Genomic DNA, 24372 nt, shown 5'->3' with positions numbered 1-24372 from the left:
TTACCTTATTTCTAAGTCTTCTGCCTCAATGGCAAAAGGATATGCACCCGGCGTTCCGAAAAATGTCTGCCAAGAAAACTTTGCTCGGACCTAAACGAAAACACGAGCAAACTCATAGCCGTAATCCCTTAAGCCTGAAGCCTTACGCGGAAACTCCATAGACACTGCATAGTATCCGCCTCAGACGCAGCAACTTTAGACATAGCAGTCACCACACCGAAACTCAGGGCCCCGCTAGTGCTGCGTTGGTCACTTTTGCTATATTGGAGTAGTCCACAGCGAACGGAATTTCAGCAAGCTCGAACAGCTGCTGCGGGAACGGAATATTCGTCAGGTGTATCTCTGGATCCGTCAGCGAGTCAATTCTGAAAGGCACCCACATAAAAGTGTACTGGAAGCGCCTTTTCTACATGCGTAGGCACAGAAGTCGCACTGTGTCCTCTTTTGAGACGTACACTCCCTTTAAGGCGCCATGGCCAGCTGCAAAGGACCCCCCCATCATCTCGCATTTAAATGGAAAAATCAGCTGTGCGGCGATGCTATTGTGACACGCGATTCTGAATTTCGTAGCGCAGCTCTATGCGAGTTACACAGTGTATTGCTGTCCTGCACTGATGAAGCGAGCGCACCTAAAGTTGTTAATTGGGTCCCAGTCCCCGAGGAATTCCTTGCCATACGTCTTGATGACTTGGTCCAGGATGTTTGCCAACATTGTTTGTATGCAGAGACCAAGACATGCTTATACAGCGACAGTCAAAAGCAAACTCCGACTCGGTGGTAAATAAGCCGACTGTGTACGGCCGCTGCTGCTGTATGCTGCTAGCGCTGCTGCTGTCCTTGGTGGTATTGCAGTTGACTCAGCGATGGTATACGCCTTTGTGACAGCTTGTGCTACTGCCTCAATTCCTGCTCTGCAGCTGTTGCTGTTGCTAGTGATGGTGCCGCTTCTCCTACTTCTCCGTGTGACAGCTGAACGATCTTCAAGCCCTTGGGTCCTCTGGATGTTTTATGCGCTTCTGGCCACTCCATTCGACACAGCAGCACCAGAGGGCGCCGCTTGTTCTCGCTGTGCGTCCATCCGTTGCTGAAGTAAGCCCCTGCAGCAACGAGACTCAAGAACGGCCCTTTGATTCCCAGAATGCTGGAGCAGTAAGCGCTACCCAGTTGGTAAGCCCCGCTTTCACAATTCTCCTTTATGACTTGCTGTTTCGCAAAAGGTGTTGACAAAGTGTGAGCTGCTTGTGGTGACTTCGAGGCGGGCGGGCGTCGCCCTGAGGCCGAGAGCCGCAACTATGCCCCAAAAGTGGGCGTCTCGGGATAATCCCCGATTTGTATGAGAGTTATGAGTGAGGAAAAGGCGAGACAAACGAGGGCCATCCCCATAGGCTCATTCGGAGCATGGGGAGACAGAGCCAGCGAGTCGTGCTCGGTGGCGCTCGTGGCCGGCCCTCGAAGACGAGGTCTAAAACGCGTCCTTCTGCGGCAACAAAGGACCTAAAGAATACAAATACCTCAAAACTATAAAAACAAAGTGCAGAAGTTCTTCTTAAACCCAGCTCGAGCCCACTTTTCGCCTTGAGCTGCTTAGAGCTCTCTATGGCCCGTTGCCCTTCACCGGCAGCCTCGGGGGCCCCTGTTGAGCCCGTCATCTGCATGACACAAACCCTATTGCTATAGTTTTAAATGACCTGTATGCAATTCTTACGGCTATTCAGCAACGGCTCGGCAATGTTAAGGAAGTCGTAGCATTTTGCGTCGGAGCAACGGCGAGCGGCTTCTGGATCTACACATTAGGTATAATGTGTCACCCCACCATATACTGGTGCTTCCCCATGTTGTTCCGTGCTTATTATTCGACTTGCTTCATTGTTTTCGTGCCCTCTTGCACAATATTAGGTGTGAGAAAGCTTGTGCTAAGGAGGCAGGGGGCAACTAAGGTAACAAATAGGCTAAAAAAGAATGTGGTAATCTGGTACACTCACGAATGTGTGAAGACGCCGTGAGCGGATTGAACTCAAGTCAATAAAAATTTTCACTCTAATGACATAGACAGACCCGTTGTGATGCTACTAATTGGTTGTGATGTGGATGCTGCACATATGTGTAACATTCTGCTTTTGCGATCACTTCAAAATTGTACTGCTCGCAGGCTTTTTCAGTTGTAGCGGTGTAAACGATCCACATTCCATGTTTCAAACAAACCCCACTCCTGAATCAGCTAAGAGAGCTCCTGGAGACAAGCAACTTAAGTAGTGGCAGCACTACGGCCTTGACCAGTGTGTCAGTGGTTAAAGCCGGACACACTATCAGGTGTTCGTACAGCAGCTTTCTACATCGACAGAAGCCCTTATGTATACTCAGTTAAAATTCGCCGACTAAATTCAAGGGAGCAGGGCTCTTGGTAGGAACATAACATAACATTCAGCATATTCGCTGTACTCTCGCCGTATGGTTTCCACAGGCTGTAGGCTTGTTACCGCACGTGTGCCCACCTCTCTTTTAGTGGAGAGGAATAGTGCTAGAATTGTTCCAGGTGCTGCATTCTTAAAGTGCATTTGACCAAGGACAGCAACTACTTATTTCTTAAGGGAAAAGGAATCAGCTAAACTACCGCGGTGCAACTCTGCAACTGTCTCAGCGAGGATATTGGGGCTTTGAAGTTGCGATTCAAGCCCTTTGAACAGCCTCCTAACATTGATGACGATACCCCAGAAGAGCTTCTTGCGGTCACCGAGTGCAATCTTCTGCAAAACCCAAAAGACTTACACCACGCAGCAAGAAGCATCATACAAAAGCGTAACCTCTTTAAAGATCACCACATCCAACGGGCAATTCCGCATACATTCAACAGGTTGTCTGAGTTGTCTGCCTAGTGTACTATGAAGTGTGCATGGGGTTTGGTGCACCAAGATTTCCAATTACCGACCTGCTAAGCGTGTGACGAGCAGGACAAGATGGCGTGGAGTCAGAAAAACAGTGCAGTAACTGGATAGACGAAATTTGCTAAAGAACCTTCAGAGGTGAGAAGCAAAGGGTGCAACTTTGCAAAAAGAATTGAAGGGTGCTACAGGGACGATGTCACAAATGCAGCACAGACCCCTCGCCGCTACCTTGGAACCACGAAGCTCGCCCTGCAGAGCTCCAAATGCCCAACAGGGAAGTCAAACACCCCAAATTGGAGCCGCTATAAGCGCTTACTCAATATTTGGACTGTCTTTTTGCAAGGGTAGTGTTCAAAATGAAGGAAAGCCAGAATAGACCTTGTTTAGCGTCCAGCTCCGCAAGGGTGACACAAACGGCGCATATTTTGCCCACCCTGGACAAAAGCATGACTCGAATAACTACACAAAAGACAGAAGCCAGAATGGGTAGTGGAAAAGGACAGTGCGACCCACTTGTGCAAGGAACGAAAGGCATTTACAGGAAAGGGCTCGCGACCGAAGATGCAATGAGGAGCTACTAGGAACTAAGCCCTCCAACACTCAACACGAAGCCCAGAAAGAAAGAGTGATAGCAAAAGGGTTTCGCCAACGACTGAAAGGCTCGAAACTCTCTCCGGATGCAAGGCAACTTTTGCCAAAGTTTCTACATGTTGCCCAACTTGTATGCGTGGATGCAAGAATATCACAGAAATCGATGGGAGCAAATGAGGCGAGCAGCTCCACATTTCTGCTTTGCTCTTGCGACGCTGTCAAAGAGGGACTTGGATTGTGCTACGGAGGTGTTTCACAATAGGCTGTGCGAAATTCCACAGCAGAAACTGAATGCACTGCTGGTGGCCAACAAAAAGTGCGGACTTCACAGTCCACTCATCGGGGATTTCGATCATATGGTCACTCAGCTGATTGCCTAGACCAATTGTATGATGCACCACGTGGAACTTAACTTGCTACATGGCATGTAAATTGCACTGCTCAGAGATCGCAGAGTACGCCAATCGTCAGTTCAGGAGGCAGCTGCAGCAATAATTGCCGCTTCGTACACGTGGCTTCAGGCCTTGTAAAAGCAGCAGAGGCCTCGTTTGATACTGCAGGATGCGCTGTGGGGTTTGTAAAGGGTGCAAGTTCTGGTCATTGGCCAGATGGGACCAGGAATCTAAGCAGAGGGGGACCGAAAAGCCGCCCGAAGATTCTGGTGGCTTTGGAACGATTCGTATATCCTAATCACTTTCTAAGAAGACTCTAGGCTCAAGGCCAAACTAACTAGAGGAAGTTTTTGCAGTCACTGGCAATGTGAAGGCAAGGATATGGTGTTGGGGAAGACTTGCTTCCTGATCTCGTAAAATCTGCTGAGCTTGTAAACGACAAAAATGATGAATTACTGCTTCACTTCAAAGAAGGCGGGAGTGCCTTCTCTTTAAGAGAAAGGCGGCTGCGAGATCTTCACATGCTTGCAAACCTCGGAGTAGTCAACAGGCCAGCCAGCAGCCGATGCATTCCGGATCACGACCATGCAGGAGCATTATCAAGCCGAACCTGCTTTGTAATGCCTTGTTGAGCAAGCTCCTTGGGTGCTTTTCGAGCAGCACTGTACACCCAACAGAAGTTGGTTTTGATTGGGGTGCTAGAAAGTGACTACTCTTTTGCAGCACAGGCACACTGAAGGAAGTGTGATTCGGGGCCAGCCTGATGCGCAGTTTGCGAGCGGTTGCCAATGATAAAAAATTATTTGTTCCACGTTATTTTAGGCCCTTGTCATTATTTCCGGAGGGCTTCAGTCACGAGAGGAGGGAAAATAACGTGCCTGTGGTGGTTCGCAGGCTGCCGGGGCACCAATCGCTCTACGATGGCGCGTGAGGCAGTCTGGTGTCAAGGTATGCATGGGCGTTGTGCCATCACTCACCAGAAGACAATGAGAGGCTCAAAGATATGAAGGTAGAGCCTGACACAAATATCCATCCATACTAGGAAATGCCACACTTCTATGTAGCGTGGAAAATACTGCTCCAAACGCAAGTGAGCCAAGAGTAACGCAGAAGCTCCGTCGGCTCTCTGCATGAACCTGTTTCCTCCAATTACTATGCTGCCAGACACCAGAATCTCGAAAAGAGCTAAGGAGCAGCGTACGCTCACATCGCGCTAAGCAACAGTGGTGCTGGGGGGGAAACCTACACCTTAAGGCAAAAGCGTTACATGATTTGAGGCCCAAATCTGCGGGGGGATAGATAACAGCGATGAATCTCCAAATATGTACAAAAAAAAAATCAGAAGATCAAAGGGTGGGTGTGTTCCTTTTGGTGAGTGAGCCTACAGGTGTCTACCACGGTGGGTGGACGCCACGAGAGCCAGCCTGTATTCGCTCAGTGTCGCCTGTCACTGCTTTTGGCTTCGATATATTACGAAATTGAAGAAACAGTAGCGGATTCAATAACTTGAGTATCTTTATATTTTCATGACAGTCCTTGATGGCGGGCGTCTTTGGATCCCTTCACAGGCTACGCTGGAGCATCGCCAACAGGTTGATATATTCCTTGCATAGAAGAATATCTACAGTCTCTAAGCTCTGCTCTCCGGCCATAGATATCATTTCCTCTTGCTTTACCCTCAAATTTCAATCTTCATCTCACAAAATTTATACGGAAATTTGCGAGAAACGAATATTACAGTACATTAGCTGCTGCTGGTCTTATGCTCAATCCGTTTGGGGCTGCAGTGCATGCAACCGCTACGGCCAGTTCCACCAGGGAGTTCGTGAAATTTACTGCATCTAAACAACCAGCTGTTAGACTGAAGCCAGGTGTTCAAGGCGCTGAATTTGGGTTATGTTGTGGCGTGGTCAACAGGAACGCTTTGCGGACACTGATGGACACAGTAACTGTTCTCCTCTCCCTGTTTTCCTAACATTGACACCCAAGTTGCCACCATCAGTAGTCCCTCAGAGCCTGAGATGAATTATGGAAGAAGAGATGCATGGTAACTCGCTGTGGCTTCCAAGAAATAGCGAGAGAGAAGGCTCGGAGTGGCTGTTGGTCTCCAGTCACCTTTAGCGATTTTGCCGGCAGCTCGGCGTGAGGGAAAAGCGGCTCTGCATTCGAGCTAAGTGGAAAATGGTGCGCATATTTATCAAAGGAGGTGTGTGGAGGAACAGCGAAGATGAGATCCTCAAGGCGGCCGTCATGAAATATGGCCTGAACAACTGGAGTCGAGTGGCTTCTCTCCTCGTCAAAAAATCCGCAAAACAATGCAAAGCCAGATGGTATGGCACCGTATTGGCCGTAGACAAGCACTCAGATGTTTCTCTCAAGGAAAGAGTGTTGCGCCCTCCAGCGAACGTGAGAGGCGTGCATTTTAGAGTGCGGTTGGCTGGAGGCGTGCTTGCAGGTATGAGTGGTTGGACCCAAGCGTGAAGAAAACTGAATGGACACTTGAAGAGGAAGAGAAACTTCTTCATCTTGCTAAAATTATGCCATCTCAGTGGCGCACTATTGCGCCCATTGTTGGACGGACGGCATACCAGTGCCTCATGCACTATGAAGAGCTCCTTGATCAAGCACAGGGCAAGTATATAATTATTTGCGTTTTAATGCGTATGTTAGTTGCCCTGTTTTGCATGTGCGTCTTGCTCTGCCCGCATTCGCCGTTGCCTTGCTCTTAACGTGTATGAAGTCTCCATCGTGTTTCGCGTACCTCGCTAGAGAGCGAAGATGCAGTGCAGTCCAGCACTTGTTATATTGAGACCCATACCAAGCATCAGGCCGTCTATCAGCTAGCACTGCACTGCCTGTTTTATGCAGAAGGAATGGAGGGCGCGGACAAGCCAAGTGGCACAGGATTTTCGCAAGCTCCAGGAAGCCGCAAGGCTCCAGGAAGAGGGGTTGGATTTCTTGTAAGTATTTGTTTTATTGTTGCTCCTGATTTCTAAACGAGTGAAGCGGTTTCTGCTGCCGCCTCCCATTTTCTTTGAATCCTGTGCTGTACGTGCATTTGCATTGAAATTTTCCCTCTCCTGAGTAAGGCGCCGGTGGGAAAATGCTCGCTTATTTGCGTTGCAGCGGGGAAGAGAAGACCCTAGGCGCCTGCGGCCTGGAGAGATTGACCCGCACCCCGAGACCAAGCCGTCACGTGCAGGTGGGTCTTTAGACACCAGGGTTCGGAACTGCAATTTGTGGCATTGATTAAAAGCGATTGTGCACTTGGAAAATTCCGGGCCCATTTCGTGTGACGTCGATTAAAAGCGATTGTGCACTTGTACAATTATGAGTCCATTTCGTGGAAACATTCAGAGAGAAGATCCTGTTGAGGCCCTAGAACGTAAGGCCTTAAGAATATAGTCTGTGCCTATATTGACCTGTACAGATCCTATTGACATGGCAGAGGATGAAAAGGAAATGCTTGAAGAAGCCAGAGCCCGTCTAGCGAACACGCGTGGCAAGAAGGCAAAGCGAAAGGCACGCTACGAATGTTTTTCACTGTCTCCGTTGCCTCTTGCTTGGTGGCGTTGTTCTTGTCTGCGCCAACGCTTCACAGCTCACCCTCCATCGAGCCACGAGGGCTCAGATTTTATGAGCGTTTCATTATGGAATGGGCAACGGCTGTGACTTTCGCAGGCGAGGGAAAAGCAGCTGGAAGAGGCTCGTCGGCTGGCGGCGTTGCAAAAGAAAAGGGAGCTAAAGGCAGCAGGTGAGCGCACACTTCGTTTGACGCGAGCCGCTTATGGGATTCTCATTGAACATAGTGGGCAGCAGCAGCCCCTGCTGTTTGCACAGCTGCAACTGAAACATCTGTTGCAGAAGCCGCAGGGAGAGCTCTGTCTGTATGAATACGTCAAGCGTGTCTTGACAGGTATCATCACCGGGGCGAAGCGAAGAACGAGAAAAAACTTTCAACCATACGAAGAGGTGCCGTTTGAAGAGAAGCCGCCGCCAGGTCGGTTTTTGTGATACCCAATCAACTTCATCTGTTACACTATTTTGTATGGGCATGATCGCACGCATCTAGGCAGCCAACGCTGAGCATAAGTGTATCGAGTGTGTTTGCGAATGTCCACATTGGCGTATAAAGAGAGTGCATGGTGGATTGGGTTCATGCCAAGTTGCATGGGTTCCGGGGTGTTGAACGTAGCGCCAGCTCATGTCGAACGGGTTGTTTTTGCCTTTTAGGCTTTTACGAGGTTCCATCTGAAGAGAACCCAGAAGGCAATCTGAACTTCGCCAATATCAGGTAGAGAAGAGTTGTAGTTTTTTTCGTTTTTTGCTGGATTGTCTAGGATATATCGGAGGCATGTTTGCATTCTCGTAAAAAAAAATGAAGCAAGCGAGGCCAGTGCACGAAGTCATTTGAACTACACACTAAGCCGGTTTGGCTTTGGAGGGCTTATTGGACCTCATTTTTCCTGCGGTTTATACATGGCCTTGAGAATCATATTCAGACAGAAGCCGCGACGATCGGTAGCACTTGTGCCACGGTTTTGCATTGGTTAGCTGCAGTATAGTTTTATCTCGACTTGTAGTTGTTTGTTCTCAGCTTGCAACATATGGAAGGGTCCATGCGCGCTCGGGAGGAAGAGAAGCTCAGGAAGGAAGATGCAAGAAAGTTGAAGCGGCTGAGAGAAGATCACCTGGATGAGTACCTGAAACTTCAGGAGGAGAAGCTGAAGAAAGATGCAATATCAAAGAAGATGAAACTCAACCTGCCAGAACCGATGCTGAAAGAGCACGAGCTCGTAAGCTAAGTAACTGTATTCATCGTGCACGCCATTTCTAGTCGTTGTATTCTAGAGTTCAACCAGTTCCCACTGTATATTCATTGCGCACACATATCGGTGGCATGCACACAAAAGAGAGCTTTTCTTCGTGTGCAGGAAGAGCTGGTCCGTCTTGGGGCCGAGGCGTCACTCTTGACGGGGTCGGATGGGCACGATGAGACTTCCACTCTACTTGCACAAGGTGAACAGATCTGGTGCCAGAATTCGAGGACTGGCATTTTCGATAAGAAACGTCGTTGAGAGAACACAACTCAGATCTTCCTGGTTCTCCGTGACATCCGCAGAATGCCCCACGCAAGTTTTGTCTTCGATGAAGGGTTTAGACTGCACTAGGATAATGTAGCGCTGGGCAGATATGTTTCGGGCGTACCTCCTTCACTGCAGGACTTTCCACGCCGTCCACGGTTATTTCCCGGATACCTCGCCGTTCTGAACGCGTCCAGCAAGAGGCACGAAATGCGTTGGCCCTCCTCGGAATCCAAACTCCTCTAGAGGTGCGCGAAAGGTAGTGTGGCTAGGTGTGAAGCACAAGAGGTACTGAACTGCTCGTCAACACATTTTATTGAGAGATCTGCAAAACGAACAGCAATACTTGACACTTAAGTTGATGGGATTATAGCCGCACTGCCAGTAGGTTATTCTAGAGATACAGACGCCGCGATTTGGGTTTTAGAACGGGAGGGAAGAAACGTGTGGCAACGGCTAATCTTAATTCTGTTTTAATTTGTCGTAGGGAGAGCAAAATGCCCAGATTGAGGAAGTTCCGGGTGGGAAAGGACTGACTCCTGGTGACGTGCGAACGCCTAATGCTCTGCAGCAGCAACTCCGTGGGACCCGCTTGACTGGCACGATATCTGATACTCCACTTACTGCAGGTTAGGAAGCTTCTTATTTTTAGCCGTAGCTGTGTGAACTGAAGTTTGTGATCGGCAGGCTGGTTCGATGAGAATTAGCGTTCAAGGGCGCAGGCGTTTTTATATTCGTCCCCCTTTTTACTTAGTGGTCATTCAAGCTCAGTCGCTACGATTTAGCCCTACTTAAGTCATATGCTGTCTTTCTGTATGCCTTCAGCTACTCGCATCACCGTCACGGGTCATGGCAGCAGTGCAACTCCTCTAAATGATCCGTCCGACGCTGGGTCTGCTTCAGAAGGTGGTGGTATGGGTTCCAAGGCAGAGCTGCATCTCGCCCGTCTTCACGCGCGAACATCTCTCGCCTCGCTTCCTGCTCCCAAGAATGATGTCACAGGGCAGATCCCGGATGACATTACTGAGGAAGAAAAGGAGCTCCTTGAGTCTGAAGCTGTGAGATATATTTCCATTGAGCGCTGGGGCATTACGTGGATGCTGGTCGCAGAGATGTCTGCATTGTTGTATTGAAAAGCTGCGGTTGCCTTTTGGCTCACATTTTAAGCAATGAAGGGCGCTTGATTGTTCGGAATCAAGTACTACGGGTCAGTTGCTTCTGCTTCCTCTTTCTTTCAGGATTTGGACATGGAGGAGGTGGAAAAGCGACGAGCTGCGCGGGCAGCTGAGGCGGCGAGGAGGCGCTTTTTAGAGCAGACGCAAGTGATGCAGCGGCAGCTTCCTAGGCCCATACTTCCTCCATCTAAACCGTTGAGCTCGTCTATCGACGCTACTGCAGTGGTGGCAGCGGCTGTACAGCAGCAGGTACAGCAGGATGAAAATACATATATCACGGAGGAAGGAAAGGATGCCGCTGTTGCAGCCATATCTGAAGCTGCATCGCTTACTGAGAATGTCATGGTGAGCCAGCCAGTGAATGAGCCTTCGGTGTGAAGGGAGAAACTCTCACGTCAGCTTGAGTTCACCTGCGTATGCCTCTTTTCGTCAGTTCTTGTGAATACGGTCTTGCACCCACGCGTCGTATGGTGGTTTTTGCAGAGTTTGCTCGTTCAAAACGACTGCTATTCGCATCCATTCCGCGGCATCAGCGTGAGCTGTTCAGACTTGTCGAGTCTAATTATGACTTAAGAATCCTTTTGGAATAGTATATTTCTACTTCCCTGTACCTCTTGCAATTATTATGCTTGCGTATTAGCTCATAAGACAACACCAGTATTCAGTATATCTCTGCGTGCGAATTGTATTCGCAGCCGCCGCCACCAACAGGCGAACTTGAACCATGCAGCTTGGAGGAAATGCAGGTACAGTAGAGGTGATGCCAGGAGAGCAACAAAGCAGCAAACCATGATAAACACAGTACTTCATAAAGTTTTATGGCGGCGTATAAAGGCTCGAGAGCGAGGAATTGAGCTCTCAAGTGCCGCATGCTCGATTACAACGGGCCGCTTCTGCTGCATTCTGGGTGACCCTTGCGTTGTCTGTGTGCATCACGCTGCTAGCCATATTTAGTGGTAGACTTTGCAAAGTATACCTCGCCTGTTCATTGGATTGTGGGCCCATGGACTGTAGCCTGTCACGCGACTTGGATTCCTCAGCTCCTTTTGCAGGGATGATCTCCTGAGAACACTACCGATTCCGCATTTATTTGTGGGCAGGCGGTGAGAGAGCTTTTAGAAACTGAGCTGGCGTCTTGGAATTTGGATGAGAATTATCCGAGATTTGACAAACTTGTTCTTACGCTGGAAACACAGCTGGTCTTTAATCCGGCATCAAAGTCGTGAGACTCATTTGCAGAAATTGACTTAAGGGTGCTTCTGTGCAAATGAACAGCTGCAGCACTAACAGCACGCTACGAGAAATCGTGGAGCTACATAGCAGTGCTTGACTAGGCGAAGGCGTTGCTTGATTGTGGACCTAGAGTAGACGAAGAGTGTCATTTTTGCTAGGGGTCTAATTACGCTGTCAGATAGGTGCGTCGCTTTTGCAGGTATGTTTCTTCGTCAACCCTTAGCCCTAGTGAGCGCCTTCAGGTGTATGCTCATCAAGTGGAAACGCTCAAGACTGGTTTGGCTTCAGCTGTTCAGCGAACCAAAAAGCTGGAGAAGAAGTACAAGGTGCTCACGACAGGATATACAAATCGTCAGAAGGAGCTTGCCAAGGCAATTAGTGAGCTGCCAACAACGAAACATGCTGCGCCTAATTTTGGGTATTTGTTAGTCTTTATTGTGGTCAGTCGTGTACTCTCTAAACTAGCGTAGCCTATGCGGATACATACAAGTGTTCGTTTGACATTCTCTTGCGTATGGCACTGCTCACGTGCATCGAAAAGCTTTTACGTGCGACTGCTCTGCGCAGGCGAAAGCAGCGCCGAATTGCTGCAGCTTGATGCGCGCATTGCGTCTTTCACTAAACTGCACGAGGCAGAGCAGAAAGCAGTGAAGGTTCGGACCGAAGAAAAACGGGTGGAGGTCTTACGGGAGCGTGCGAAGCATTTGTTTCTCCAAGTACGCTTGCTGATAAACTTTAATTTGTTTTATGACTCACGGGTTTAAAACATAGTCATCACAACCATGGAAGAAGCTGGGTCAAGGATGGATGGTGTCGGGCAGTTCATAGTTTCCACCCAGTGCTGGGAAAATGTCACGCGAGAATTTACCCCTTTTCTTTAATCATTAATGGGTTTTGTGGGCAGCAACTTTATGGGCGTCTGACAGCAGTCAAGAAGCACCTCCAGGAGCTGCTAAGTGACACAGGAGGCGCCCAACAGGAGCAGCAAATACAGGCGTAGCAGAGCCCAGGTGCCCCTCTGCAGTTGTATGGCCTACTGGTTCACGGTTTTGGCTCATTCCGGATAATTCCAGAAGGGCCTTAGGAGGCAGGGTCTACGGCGCCCTCACGGTGGAACGAATAACTCGCTAGCTACACAAAAGTGGCTTGTTAGCGGCCTTTGTTGGTCATCAAAACTGGACGTGCTATTCATACACAGAACTTGTGCAAGAAATGATGGCCACAGACGAGGCAGTTTTTGCCAGCTTAAGTAGCACAGTTGCGCTGCAGATTTCGGTACTACTGCAGTCTAACCACACGACGTCAGTCTGCGCTGTCGAGGAGGGTAATAATAAGGGCGTCTGCAACCTGGAAAGTACCAGGATGGGTAATTGAAGTGCTACGTGTTGTACTTCGTACTGGCATCTACTTTGAGATATTAAGCCGCAGCATGTTTTGCAAACTCAAGACAGCAAGACGTTGCACAATGCTGTCGTTGGAGTTAGAGGAAGTTGTTGCCTGTACTGCTGGGCCGTCAAATTGCACAGGCTGACTGCAGTGTACCAAGAAGCATAGCCTTCATCTCTTTGGGGATGATGAACTGGTTTAGGAATGGCTATGCTCACCATTTACACCTGCAATGCTAGGGATTCTTCACAGACGCAACCGGGGGTTTCCGGTGTGCTTTGTGGGACGCAACTACAACTCATTTCAGCTGTTAGAAGGATTTTTTGCTCTGCACTTATTTTTTATCCTGCGAGAGAGTGCTAATATATGGTCAAATGCCCAAATTATCGTGCACTGGCATGCTGGGCTATCGGAGGTCACTGGACCGCTCGATGGTCCGCCAGTGGCGGTGGTTCGGAAACTGGGGAACCTAAGCAAAGTCCAATATTGGACAAATGTTCACAGTTCATTTAAACAGAAAACCTCTTCGTCTCTTCGTCGTTAATGCTCCCTTTAGTAAGAGCAGACAGCGCCACCAATGCGGGCTTGTTTGCTAGGAGCCTCACAAAGTGTCCCGTTTCGCCACAAGATTTATAAGCGCTCGAGTTGGCACCATTAATACTTCTGGATGACTGACACGTTTTAAAGCAACAACAGAAGCGGTCAGCTTGGCTTCATTCCACTGGGCTCGAGTTTCATCGGCTTCGCAGCGACAAGCGGCTTTGCGAACTACGCAGCCGTACAAATCCTCAGAACAAGTAGTCTCTACTTGAATATTTGCAGATCTCGAGTAACAGGTAACCTCTGCAATAATATTCACAGAAATATATTTAAAATGATTTTGTCGTGGAAGCTTTCACTCATCATGGCGCTGTTTGGTCTCCCTCTGGTTAGGCCCGCTGCAGTCCGGGAAGGTACGGCATTTTGTACTTATCCAACATTATTCCACTCTAGCATATTGATATCAGTGAGGGTTCATAGCAGTGCATATAACCAGTGCAGTCCTGTTAATCCCTCGGTCAGGACCTGATCACACGAGATCGCGATATTCGTATTCGTAGACTCGCCACGAGCTGCCTGCCTGTCCTCCAGGCACCGCTGGCTTACACAGGGCTTTGCATCCAGTAAGTCCCTAACCAAATGATGTTGAAGAGTATGATGCTGTGCCTTCAGACTGTGAATGCCCACTCACGGAAGACCCTGTGTGCGGGGTGGATTCTAAGACATACTTGAATAGCTGCCATTTACAGTGCACGCAAACAGAGATGAAGCATAAAGGGGAATGCGCTGAATCTTCATTGCTCTCCGGTGAGTGAGCTTCTTTTACTAGACCTCGCTCAACAGTGCAAAAGTAGGATATTTGCCTTGATGCTTCCTCTACTCGTCCTCAACAATTTATATCTCAAATGTAACTTCTGAGTGTTGCTTTCCTTGAAATGGGTAAATAAAGCTGGCGTGCCTCACTATTTTCAAGTCATTGTTTGTTCCCAGTAGCAAAACGTTTGGCAGCGGTAGCTTTGTAATGCAGGCTAAGGCCAAGTTGTGTAGTATCGTTCATGTCCTCCTACAGGCCAACAAATAGAAACGGATCAAAACGGTATGTCTGTTGCTCTGGTGACGCTATACCAGACGTACTGTATGGAACGGTACCTGCCGGACTCTCCTTAGGCCTACTTGTAACGGCAAGCTTAAGCAAGCTAGCTTAGCTGCCTTTGCTACGACTGTTTGCGATAAAAAGCAGAGACCTTCAAGTTTTTCGCAAGTTACTTTACTGTCGTTGGCGCTACATTCATATGCAACAACACATCAGTGTGTGCGTTGTGGTGATTACCTGCTCAGAGTGCATGTGCCCTCAAAAATACAGTCCAGTATGCGACACCCGCAATACGTTGTTTCACAATACCTGCTTACTGAATTGCAAGGGGAGAACCCTCGCATATTTAGGGGCATGTGTAAGACAATCCTGTGAGCCATTTACGGTTCTTTACACTTCGCTGAGTCCTTCTGTTTAGGCCTGCCTATGCACAACGTAGGTGTATCCATTTGTATCGCCAGGATAAGGATGGCTAGTACCTGCCTTTGAATTGCCCAAGTGGCGCCGGATGTGTCCTTTTTTTTCTGCAGCCTGCTCATGCTTGGGGTACAGCGACCCTGTGTGCGATACCCAAGGCAGAACTCACACAAATGAATGCCTACTCGAGTGCAGAAACAAGACTCTAGCCTACAAAGGACCTTGCAGTTCTTCCTCTCGTAGGCCGCTGCTTTCGTGCTCGTAGAGTCAACTGTTTCATTAGTGTATTCGAAGTGCCTAATGGCACGTCCAAGTATACCGAGGTGCAACCGCTTTTGTGTGCTGTCCTTTTGACGTAGCGTGTTTGTGCCCAAGCACAGTGGACCCAGTATGCGACACAACAGGAAAAACGCATCAAAACAGATGTTTCCTGCAGTGCAGCAACGCAACTTTTGCACACGGCGGTTTCTGTCAAGAACATCCAAGTGAGTAGCACCTTTTTTTTCTTCACTTTTTTATGCTCCTGTTCGACCCAAGAAACAACAACGCCAACCTGCAAGCTAGCTCTCACCGAGGCAATGCCCAATACAGCTACCAGCTGTCTGTGAAAGTTCTGTGGTTGCTCTATGCTGCAACTTTTGATTTTTCAGACTGTGTCTGCGCCGAGACATATGACCCAGTTTGCGACACTGAGGGCACAACGCACCGTAATTTATGCGTCTTGAGGTGCCTCCGCAAAAGTTTGGCTAACTCTGGCGTTTGTCAGGCAGCTCCAGCTGCGGGTAAGATAATCCCTGTGAGGTCACAACTCCGTAGTGCCGTGGCTTAGTTATCTGACGTGTTAACGTTCTTCTGTCCAACGCGATGAGTCAGCTAACAGGAATCGTGCTTTTGTTATTTATTCAGCAAATTGCGTTTGTCCAACGGTCCTCCGCCCAGTGTGCGACACCGAAGGAGTGACACACGATAACCAGTGTGTAATGAGATGCCGGAGGAAGGCTCTTGCTTACGAGGGTGCTTGCCAGACAGTGCCAAGTGAGATAAATGTTTGAAACTTCGGGCTAGTTTCGCTGAACGGTGACTGTCACTGAGTTGTCTGTGTGGCGCCGCACATGGCTCTGTAAAATGAGGACATATTTTTGTGATTTCGTGCCTGAATGTGCAGATTGCGCCTGCCCTTCGGTTTACCGCCTAGTGTGCGATACCGAAGGGACGACACATCAGAACGAGTGTGAACTGAGATGTAAAGGGAAAACACTTGCCTATCAGGGTGCTTGCGGGGCTACGGGAGGTAAGGGATGCAATCTTTTTGCGTCAGTCAGATACGACATGAGCTATGTCTTCTTATTTCCGCTCCAATTTTCTTGATGTCCTACCTGTTCGTATGCTTCACACTTTCGTTGTTGATTCTTCAGGATGCGTCTGCCGTCGCGAGTACAAACCAGTCTGTGATTCCAATGGCATCACGCACCCGAACAGATGCTATCTTAATTGTGCCCGCGCTCGCTTTGCTTATAGTGGCGCATGCAGAGGTGAGTTGAATATAGTTGAATTTATCTGACCGCTGCACCCAAGGAATTGCTGGGTATCCTCTGAAGGTACTAGACTGTGAGCAGTTCATTTACAGTTAGCTGCAATCCACTAAGTTGAATGCGCCCGCAACAGCTCGTCATTGTGGTCTTGTCCCTCGGTGTGCACAGGTATCTGAAGAAACCGCCGCGAGTCCACAGCAAGTCATTCACTGGGGGTTCACTGGGGGTCCACTGGCAATGGCGCAATTATCAGGACAAGCATCTTCAACCCTACTAAGAAAACACCTGAATGAGTTCTCTGTGACGCGTCAGAGTGTTATCTCAACCGACCGCGCCATGCATACTTCCACAGCGCATGCTAATAGAGCCACTCGACTGGAGTTCTGGAATGGCCAGCGTGGCTTCTGCTTGGAAGTTCCTCACTCGCTTCTCTGTATCCACGATTTGTTGCTCATTTGCATACTGAAATATAAATATCACCCGTTACATCCAGCCGCGTGAAGACGAACAAAAATAACTCTATAGAGCCATATAACATAGATAAAAATTTTGCTCAAGAGCGGTTCACATTCTCTTTGCGGATTGATCAGATGCTCTGTGCGTTCTCAGAAATCAGGCGGGTCCGCATTAAAACATACTTATGCAAATTTCCAAATATGTCACATCCATCTGCCAGCCACTCGCTATGCTCTGCACAACAAACAAAACAAAACAAAACATAAAAAAAAGTGGAGCCTTTCTGGCTGTAGGAATGTGCAGGAGCCACAGCACGGCCGCACCTGTAGCAAGTGGGTAGCACGCTTATGGTAGCTCATATTTGCTGATGTTTAAGCCTCGTAAAAGAATAGAAAGCGAAGTTCAAGCTGCAGCGGCTAGACGATAGGGCAGGTGTGGTAGTAGCTATTCGAGCCGCTGCAGTTCAACTCGCGTCAAGTAATTTAGTGCACTTGAAAGCCGAGTCCTCGCGAAGTTTATCCAAAACTTTGATAACTTCAAACGGGCTTCACAATGATCTTACATGTCATGTAAAATGCAGATTCTGGGAGCGATCTGCCATGCGACGAGATCACTTAAAGGTCGTCGTCCGACCACAGTTGCCTGCGGGTATAGTCCAAGCATCGAGCTGCAAAGCAACGCAATGGCCTGTAATGGGTGGCTCCATACATCAGATAACAATTTAGTGGCAAGGCCTGATGCCATGCACTCGCAGGGCGAGCCGTTAGCTCTTGAAACAGTCGCCATTAATGAACAAGCTTCCGACACTTCCGACTATGAAGAGCATCCAAATGCTGGACATTAACCGAAAGAAAAAATGGCCCAATTGAACTCTTGTAGACAACGCCGTTACGCAAACCGACGCTTTCTAGAATGCGAAAAATTTTGCCAACCTTGTGCTTGCTACTGGCTGCGGAAGAGCCGGCGTTCTTTTGGAACAAGATATTCATTGTGTGGCAGATTAAGGCATTTCTGAGAGGCGATATTTTGTAACAAATAATGTTGAGCGTCTTTGCAAGCGGATGCATGTAACACCTGTGCGCACACGGCGGCGGCCCCGATATCTGAAGATCGAATTGACCCTGAATGCACTTAGAAGGCATCGATAGAGAGAGTGTGTTTAATGGCTATCAAGTGTCAGACTTGTGGCTTTTCGGTCCTGCTCCGGGTTCCGACAAGCCGGGGCGCCCTGCACTGATGTCTCACATAGCAGGACTGCAGGTGGCAACACTCCCAATAACGAGAAATGCACATGAAGTCCCAATAGCGGAAGCATTTTCTGTCTTGCTCTGTCAATCTCACCAAGTAACACTGAGAAGTGCGCGACAACAGGCGAGTAGGCTCTGTGCGTACATAGATACCTCACCTGTGCAGCCCATACTCAATGCGCCGTTAAGAGAACCCTTTCTTTTCATACTGGCTTGCGCTACAGACTTTTCAGTCTTATCGCTGTCTGACTCCGCCCCCAGCTTCAGAGGGAAATATATCAAACCCCTGGCTGCAATGCAGCGCACAACACTTGGTGCAAGCAGTACTGAGACCGACACAAGTTTCCAATATTTTTTAAATTTGTGGGCAAAAAACGTTACATGAATCCCCTAAAAATGTGTCACCTGCTATTCCTACTGACGTATGTGAGATGAGATCCACAATGGAATACAAAATCAAGTGCATGCACACCAAAGCGAAACTATTTTGAAGCGTTCACAAGCGCAGCAAAGGGAACAGCTCGTCCTGTGCATTATCGCTGAAACTATATTCTGTACCCTAACTTTTACCAAAGCTGTGAACCGTCTTCTTTTTTATGGAAGCTACCCGAAAATGAGTCACGACTGACTACGCTTCCTGACGTCGAGGCATTCCATGCGTGTGAGCGGTTCTCGGAGCAAGATTAGCAGGCCGAATAGTCTATTAAGTCTGTTCAGTAGTCGATGCGCCCGAAAATATTCTTATTTGTAAGTTTAGCTTCTTTCTTTCTTCCTTGTATCAGGCTAGGAAAGACATCAGAGAGGCGCTCAACGCTAAGCGCTGTGGCCCTCCAGCACCTGTCAGTTTTCATGGCGGGCTGAACAGATCAGCTTCGGAGAAGTTAAGCCTAATGTCCGTTAGGATTTTTTGTCGACTTCCTATCAGGATCATCACTGCCCTGTTATCTGTCTCTTTCTTAAGAGGACGCTGAAGCCATCTGGTCCACCAGCTTTGCCGACGGCAACTCCATCCGCCGCTGGGAACAAACGCCTGAACTATCTGGTAGGGCGCTGTTTGTTTTGGGATACGCGTCATTACATATTTGATCGACTTAAGTGCATGCAACGTCGGTGTGGAGGACCTCACGAGCTACTGTACCTTTTTCTTGATCCTTGACAAGCAGCGCTATCAGTGAAGATGATGGGGTCACAGCAGAGTTTTGGGGACTTCGCGAACAGCCTGTCTTTTTATGGAGGTACGCAGCAGCAGGAGAAGAAGGGCTATGCAATGGTGTCGTTGGACGGGACGCCAATGAGGAACGGATCTACGGGAGGGAAGCCAGCGGTGCCGGGTTTCCTTGGAAACATCCTGGGGACAAAAGCAGGAGCAGCTGCACCTGAAGGGACGGGAGCAGGCGCAGGGATTTGGGCGACTCCAGGAAGGCTGCCAAGCGGGCCCATGAAGCCTCCGCCCCGCCAACAGGAACAGAATGGCTTGCTACAGTCGGGCTTGTCTGCAGTCAAGGATGGAGCGTCTCGCATGCTTGACGGAGCGAATTCGGTGGTTAACGCAACCAGGGCCACCATTTCTGACAACCCTCTTTCTTCACAGAACATGCTTATGTTCGGTGTTGTCGCTGCAGTTGGTGTGCTTTTCATGTTTCTGGCATTCCTCACTCTCCCTCTTCTCGTTTTCGCCCCGTCTAAGTTTGCTTTGCTTTTTACCATGGGCTCTTTATGCTTTCTAGCCGCTTTAGCTCTCCTCAGGGGCGTAGCTGCTCTCTCTCGGCATCTCGTGGAGCCTTCCAGGTCAGCAGCCTGCCGCTGCGGGCCCCCTTATACTAGACGGAAGTTATTTTCCCCACCCCCACACACTGCTGCACAGTATACCTACACAGCTGCCTTTGTCCATTTGCTTAGGCCGCAAATGTGCAGAGGGAAAGGGCCAACATGATTTTGGACTGGTGTGCATCGTTTGTTGTGGATCTCTGCAGGCTACCGTTCACAGCGGTTTACTTCTCGTCCTTGTTTCTGACGTTGTACGCCACCCTGATGGCCAAGTCTTACGTGCTCACTCTTGTTTTTTCGGTCCTGCAGTTGTGCGGATTGACTTCTTTTCTGGTGTCATATATCCCAGGCGGTTCTCACATGCTCAAGTTCATGGGACAGGCTGCGTGGCAACTGCTGCGAAAAGCGTTCAAGTGTGGAGGTTCTCGAGACCTGCAGCTTCCCATGTAGTTCAGGTGCATCGACAGCTGCAACTACGGCCATCCCGTGGCCACAGTTGGCGATTAACTCAAAAAACTTGAGCAATTTGCATCCGGCAAGGGCTCGTTTGCTGTCTGCCCACTGTAGCTGTACGCGATATGCTTGGAGTCGCGGGGTGCAATAGCTGTTCCAAGTAGTGGCGTGACTGCGCAAGCGCGGAGAGGCTTCAGCTGTTCAGACGTGTTACATTAGATGAAGCACCATCGCATACCCTCCGTGGTGTTGCGCCTGCAACTGCTGAGCCGTACTCTAAAGTATCCGGTTGCATTTCTCGCGTAAAATCCTCTCCTTGGTGAAAATGCCCCAGTGAGCTCGGTGCGGGACGCTGCGGAGTAAGGAGAGGAGAGGCAGCCGCTTCCATTAATCGACGGGGACATTTTTTAGAGCTTTTGCACCCAATTTAGTATTTTTTAGAGGAGTGTCTTTCATTATTCGCTAGTTGATTATTCACCAGTTGAGAGGGGGGCGAAGACCTGCCGATGGGTGGGGGTGCAAATCAAGACTACGTCGCGACAGCAGGCAGCGAACTGACGCTTAGAAGAAAGCAACGAAGGCATGAAATATTGTTGTAGAAGACACGGGGGAGTCTAACATACAATAAGTGAGTCAATCAGAGTAAAAGTGGAGCCTCATGCTAGGTTGGGGACTACAGGCGGTATGGTCAGTGTAGGTTTGACGAGGCCGCCATTGGGGAGAACTGCACTAAGGGAGTAAGCTGCACTACCACCTTGAGCTCGAAAACGGCGGAATCAGGCAAGAGAAGCCGCTGAATTTGCGTACTAGAGCTGCTTTGAGGTGACCTGGGGAAGAGACGCTTAGTAATCGTTGACCATTGTTAATTACAAATGAGGATTTCCCAGACATTAGTTGCTGCAGAGCCTGCTGACTCATAGCCGTTGGAAATTGCTACGAGAGTTAATCACTTTATGCTCAGGAAACTTTCAATGAACCAAGGAGATGGACACGCCGCACGGCTACATGTAACTACAATGCATTGGCTTGAATAACCGCGGACCACCCCTCCGCATAATGCCTAAAAAACTGTGGTTAATTCACACAATACAGCACTATCTGCAATGCGTAGTCCCTAATTTCGCTATTTCACTGGTAGTTGCTCATCGCAGTGCTGCTATGGAAGCCGCCGACACTGCAAGACGGAGATCAACCAGTCATATTGAATTATGCTCGCCACGCAGTAATATTGAGGGTCTTCTTCTGCAAATAATAGACAGTAAATTTTACCTCTCAACACAAACTTTTCAGGTGTTATAGAGGGTTTGCCGGAAAGCCAGGCAACTGCGAAGGTGCCACTGGCAGGTAGCGCATGTGCGACGTGCCTGACTGTAGAGCTAGAGCGCCCCCGAACAGATATGCTACTGTCAAAGAGCTAGTAAAGCACTTAACAGACGGAAATCAAGGTTTTTAATCGAGAAAGGCCCAGAAGACTTTGTCGCCCAGCACGTTGGGCGTTGCTTTACACAGGTTACCCCAGGTCAACCTCTGAAGACAGAGTGACCCGTGACCCCACAAGCGACAGGTCCTCTTCTGCCTTGAAACACCGAATGGGTACTTTTTGGAATGACGTTACAGGTTTCTGCCTCCACGTGATGATCAAGTTGTTGTAGTAGGCGAGAGGAATATCCTGGCAATCCGTGTTGAGGTTCCTCGTGAGTGCACACAATCTGAAGAATTGCAAAGGTGACAGAAGCAACCTCGGACAAAACGTAAAGCTGCCAGCAGTGGACTCAGAAAGTCACGAATTAACGTTTGTTTGCGCCATCGCCGGCGCCATGCTCTTCTAGGTTGCCGAGGCTATATCTGTTCTCTTACAATGTCAAGCTACGTCCGCAGAGCATTTTGTGCCTATGCAGCAGCAGCGGCTGTCACCATAGTGCCACTGACCTCAAGGGGACAGGACGTTCCTGTTCACCATAGCGCTCAGGCTGGCTTAGCTCAGGCCCCACAAATGCCACCCACTGCATCTGCACCCTATGGCTACCACCACATACCGTCTGACCCAGCTGCTGCTCCCCCACCTCCCCCTGTGCACAGTCACCATGGATACGGTACTCATGATCCGTCGATATCCCAGCACAGTCACGACGGCGTCAATATGGGCGCTCTGCCAAATCCATACACCCTGTGGGAACAGTCATCTGGCACGACGGAGCTAAGTACCCATTCTTGGAAGCCTCCTCTATCCCAAGAGAACCTCAGTATGTTCCAAAGTCAGAGTAAAGCTTATGTGTTTACAGGAGCGCTGTGTCGAGTGCACTTGCGTGGACGAATGCCTTATTTAAAGATAATGCGTGCCACTGTGCTTTTTGCGCTGCTCGCTGTCGGAAAACTCAGGTTTCTGGGATGTCGCGATGTCAACTGTTCCATCGGAAGACCACATCGTGCTAATGCCAGGAGAGGCCAACAGAACAGGCCAGTTCTGGCACCGCAATGCAATTTCCGCTGTCTACTTTGAGGTGCAGTTTGGGTTCGGCGTGTTCGGCAGAGATCCAACAACTCACCCTGAAGGACCAGCTGGTGGCGATGGTCAGCCCGAGGGATTTGCATTTTGGTATGTATATGAGCCCTACGCGAGCGTCTACCCTCGATCGCCGGAGGAGCAAGCCAACTGGAACCTCATAGGATACAAAAATAACCCGAAAGGATTTGGAGTTATCTTTAAAACAGTGGATCAGGCAGGCAACATCAATCCGTCCATTTCATGCATCCATAACACCGAGGACAACCGAGAACTAGCGAAGGAAATCTCGGCTTCCTCTGCCTTTTTCTATCAATACAGGAATAAATCCACTGTAGGTTTGTTTACCAGATACTTTTAGAATGAAGATGGGGATCCTCTAATGAGCAACTAAATTTGTCCAGCAGCCGAAATGGCTCCTGTCAGGGGATACACTAATACACAAAAGGCACAAAATTCCTTGCCCTTTTCTAAACAACAGAAACAATATTTTGCAAATGATTGTGCTTCAGCCAGTCCTTTTCCGCGTCATAGTTGGAAATCAGGGAGTTGTTGCTCAAATTCGGGAGTCTGTCGCCTCAGCGTGGGTCACTGCCTGCTCACTTGAGCATGTTCACTTGCACGCTCACGGTTTCATCGGTTTTACAGCCCATAATGGGATAGGCTCAAGTCAAGCGCCAACAGGAAATCAACCTACGGGAGATCAGGTTGTGTTGAACTTTGTGAAAGTGTGGAGTCTAGACCATATCCCCACTCAACCCGCTGCCCCTGTACCCCAACATGCAGTTCACCCTATGGAAACACAGCCGGTTGCAACAAGCCCTCATGCGCATTCCGCCCACCCTGAGCATTACGGGATCTATCCAGGAGCCACACATGACACCTCTCATATAGGTTTTGACGCGAGCCACGCGTAAGCTGCAGGCTTTGCATTATCTGTCTCTTCGCTAATAGCCAGATTAACGTTTTGCGGCCAAAAGAGCTCTCACTCCAGGAAATGAACCTAAGCATCTTGAAAGCATTCAGACTGCTTAGATTCATTTCCCTGTGCTTGGCTCAGAGACCAAACTCTGATGAGGATGTTGACGTCCATTGGGAACCAAATAAGCATGCTCAGTGTTGAAGTGAGCGATTTGCGGCAAGATCTCAGGAAGCTCTGGGGTGAGGAAGGGCCAGAAGCTGTGAGGTCTATCAAGTCGGAGCTAACTGGTTTTAAGGATCTGTTTAAACGCCATTCTCAGCAGCACACTTCAGCGCTACATAACATTCACAAACATGTGGAAACTAAGTCAGGTAAGCTTCCTGCTGCTTCACCGAAGTGCTGCCGTTTCTACTGGGTAATTTACTAGCTTGTTGTTCAAGAGGCGCCCTGACTGAATGCATTTGCTAGTTCACCTTTGTGAGCATAACTTTTATTCCTCTGTACTCAGGCTCAGCACACGACAGGGACTCGCCAATTCTGTCTCGGCTGACCGATTTGTCCAGCCAACTGGAAAAAGATATTGCAGTTAAGCACGCAAGCGCATTCCTCCTCGCTATGGCAGCGCTCGTTCTGGTCGTTTTATTTGCGTTGTGTTCGTGGAGGAAATTCCGGGCCATAGAGAAAAAACATATGCTTTGA

At 49.0% G+C, this 24372-nt stretch overlaps 5 protein-coding genes across 5 annotated transcripts in view; 4 read left to right on the top strand and 1 right to left on the bottom strand.

Moving 5' to 3' along the window:
• Positions 1 to 712, bottom strand: part of ENH_00057930 (hypothetical protein, conserved) — a gene marked incomplete at both ends in the record, with an annotated part of 32383 nt that extends 31671 nt beyond the window's left edge. The window contains 3 exons of the mRNA XM_013581736.1: positions 5 to 90; positions 254 to 365; positions 630 to 712. Coding sequence (XP_013437190.1) covers positions 5 to 90; positions 254 to 365; positions 630 to 712 — 281 coding nt within the window. The remainder of the gene's footprint in view (positions 1 to 4; positions 91 to 253; positions 366 to 629) is intronic.
• A 5334-nt stretch (positions 713 to 6046) lies between these two features.
• ENH_00057920 (myb-like DNA-binding domain-containing protein, putative) lies at positions 6047 to 12357 on the top strand (the record flags this gene model as incomplete). Its single annotated transcript, XM_013581735.1, has 20 exons — positions 6047 to 6195; positions 6321 to 6496; positions 6734 to 6825; positions 6992 to 7067; positions 7296 to 7387; positions 7547 to 7619; positions 7782 to 7865; positions 8099 to 8159; positions 8463 to 8661; positions 8800 to 8884; positions 9088 to 9197; positions 9437 to 9578; positions 9775 to 10007; positions 10188 to 10469; positions 10608 to 10658; positions 10820 to 10870; positions 11225 to 11346; positions 11557 to 11735; positions 11925 to 12073; positions 12262 to 12357. The coding sequence occupies 20 exons, from the start codon at positions 6047 to 6049 to the stop codon at positions 12355 to 12357; spliced, it is 2502 nt and encodes an 833-aa protein (XP_013437189.1).
• A 1290-nt stretch (positions 12358 to 13647) lies between these two features.
• On the top strand, positions 13648 to 14098 carry ENH_00057910 (serine proteinase inhibitor TgPI-2, putative; the record flags this gene model as incomplete). The annotated part of the gene is made up of 2 exons (XM_013581734.1): positions 13648 to 13696; positions 13956 to 14098. The coding sequence occupies 2 exons, from the start codon at positions 13648 to 13650 to the stop codon at positions 14096 to 14098; spliced, it is 192 nt and encodes a 63-aa protein (XP_013437188.1).
• A 5107-nt stretch (positions 14099 to 19205) lies between these two features.
• On the top strand, positions 19206 to 20245 carry ENH_00057900 (SFT2-like domain-containing protein, putative; the record flags this gene model as incomplete). Its single annotated transcript, XM_013581733.1, has 2 exons — positions 19206 to 19816; positions 20002 to 20245. 2 exons carry the CDS (start codon positions 19206 to 19208, stop codon positions 20243 to 20245), a joined length of 855 nt encoding a protein of 284 aa, XP_013437187.1.
• A 1861-nt stretch (positions 20246 to 22106) lies between these two features.
• On the top strand, positions 22107 to 24372 carry ENH_00057890 (lectin-domain protein, putative; the record flags this gene model as incomplete). The annotated part of the gene is made up of 5 exons (XM_013581732.1): positions 22107 to 22491; positions 22628 to 23085; positions 23264 to 23664; positions 23812 to 24044; positions 24182 to 24372. The coding sequence occupies 5 exons, from the start codon at positions 22107 to 22109 to the stop codon at positions 24370 to 24372; spliced, it is 1668 nt and encodes a 555-aa protein (XP_013437186.1).

This window comes from Eimeria necatrix, genomic scaffold (genome assembly GCF_000499385.1).
Source record: "Eimeria necatrix Houghton genomic scaffold, Enh_scaff48, whole genome shotgun sequence".
Classification (NCBI taxonomy): Eukaryota; Apicomplexa; class Conoidasida; order Eucoccidiorida; family Eimeriidae; genus Eimeria; species Eimeria necatrix.
The sequence above is the reverse complement of the archived record's forward strand: the minus strand, read 5'-3'. Positions and strand labels throughout refer to the sequence as shown.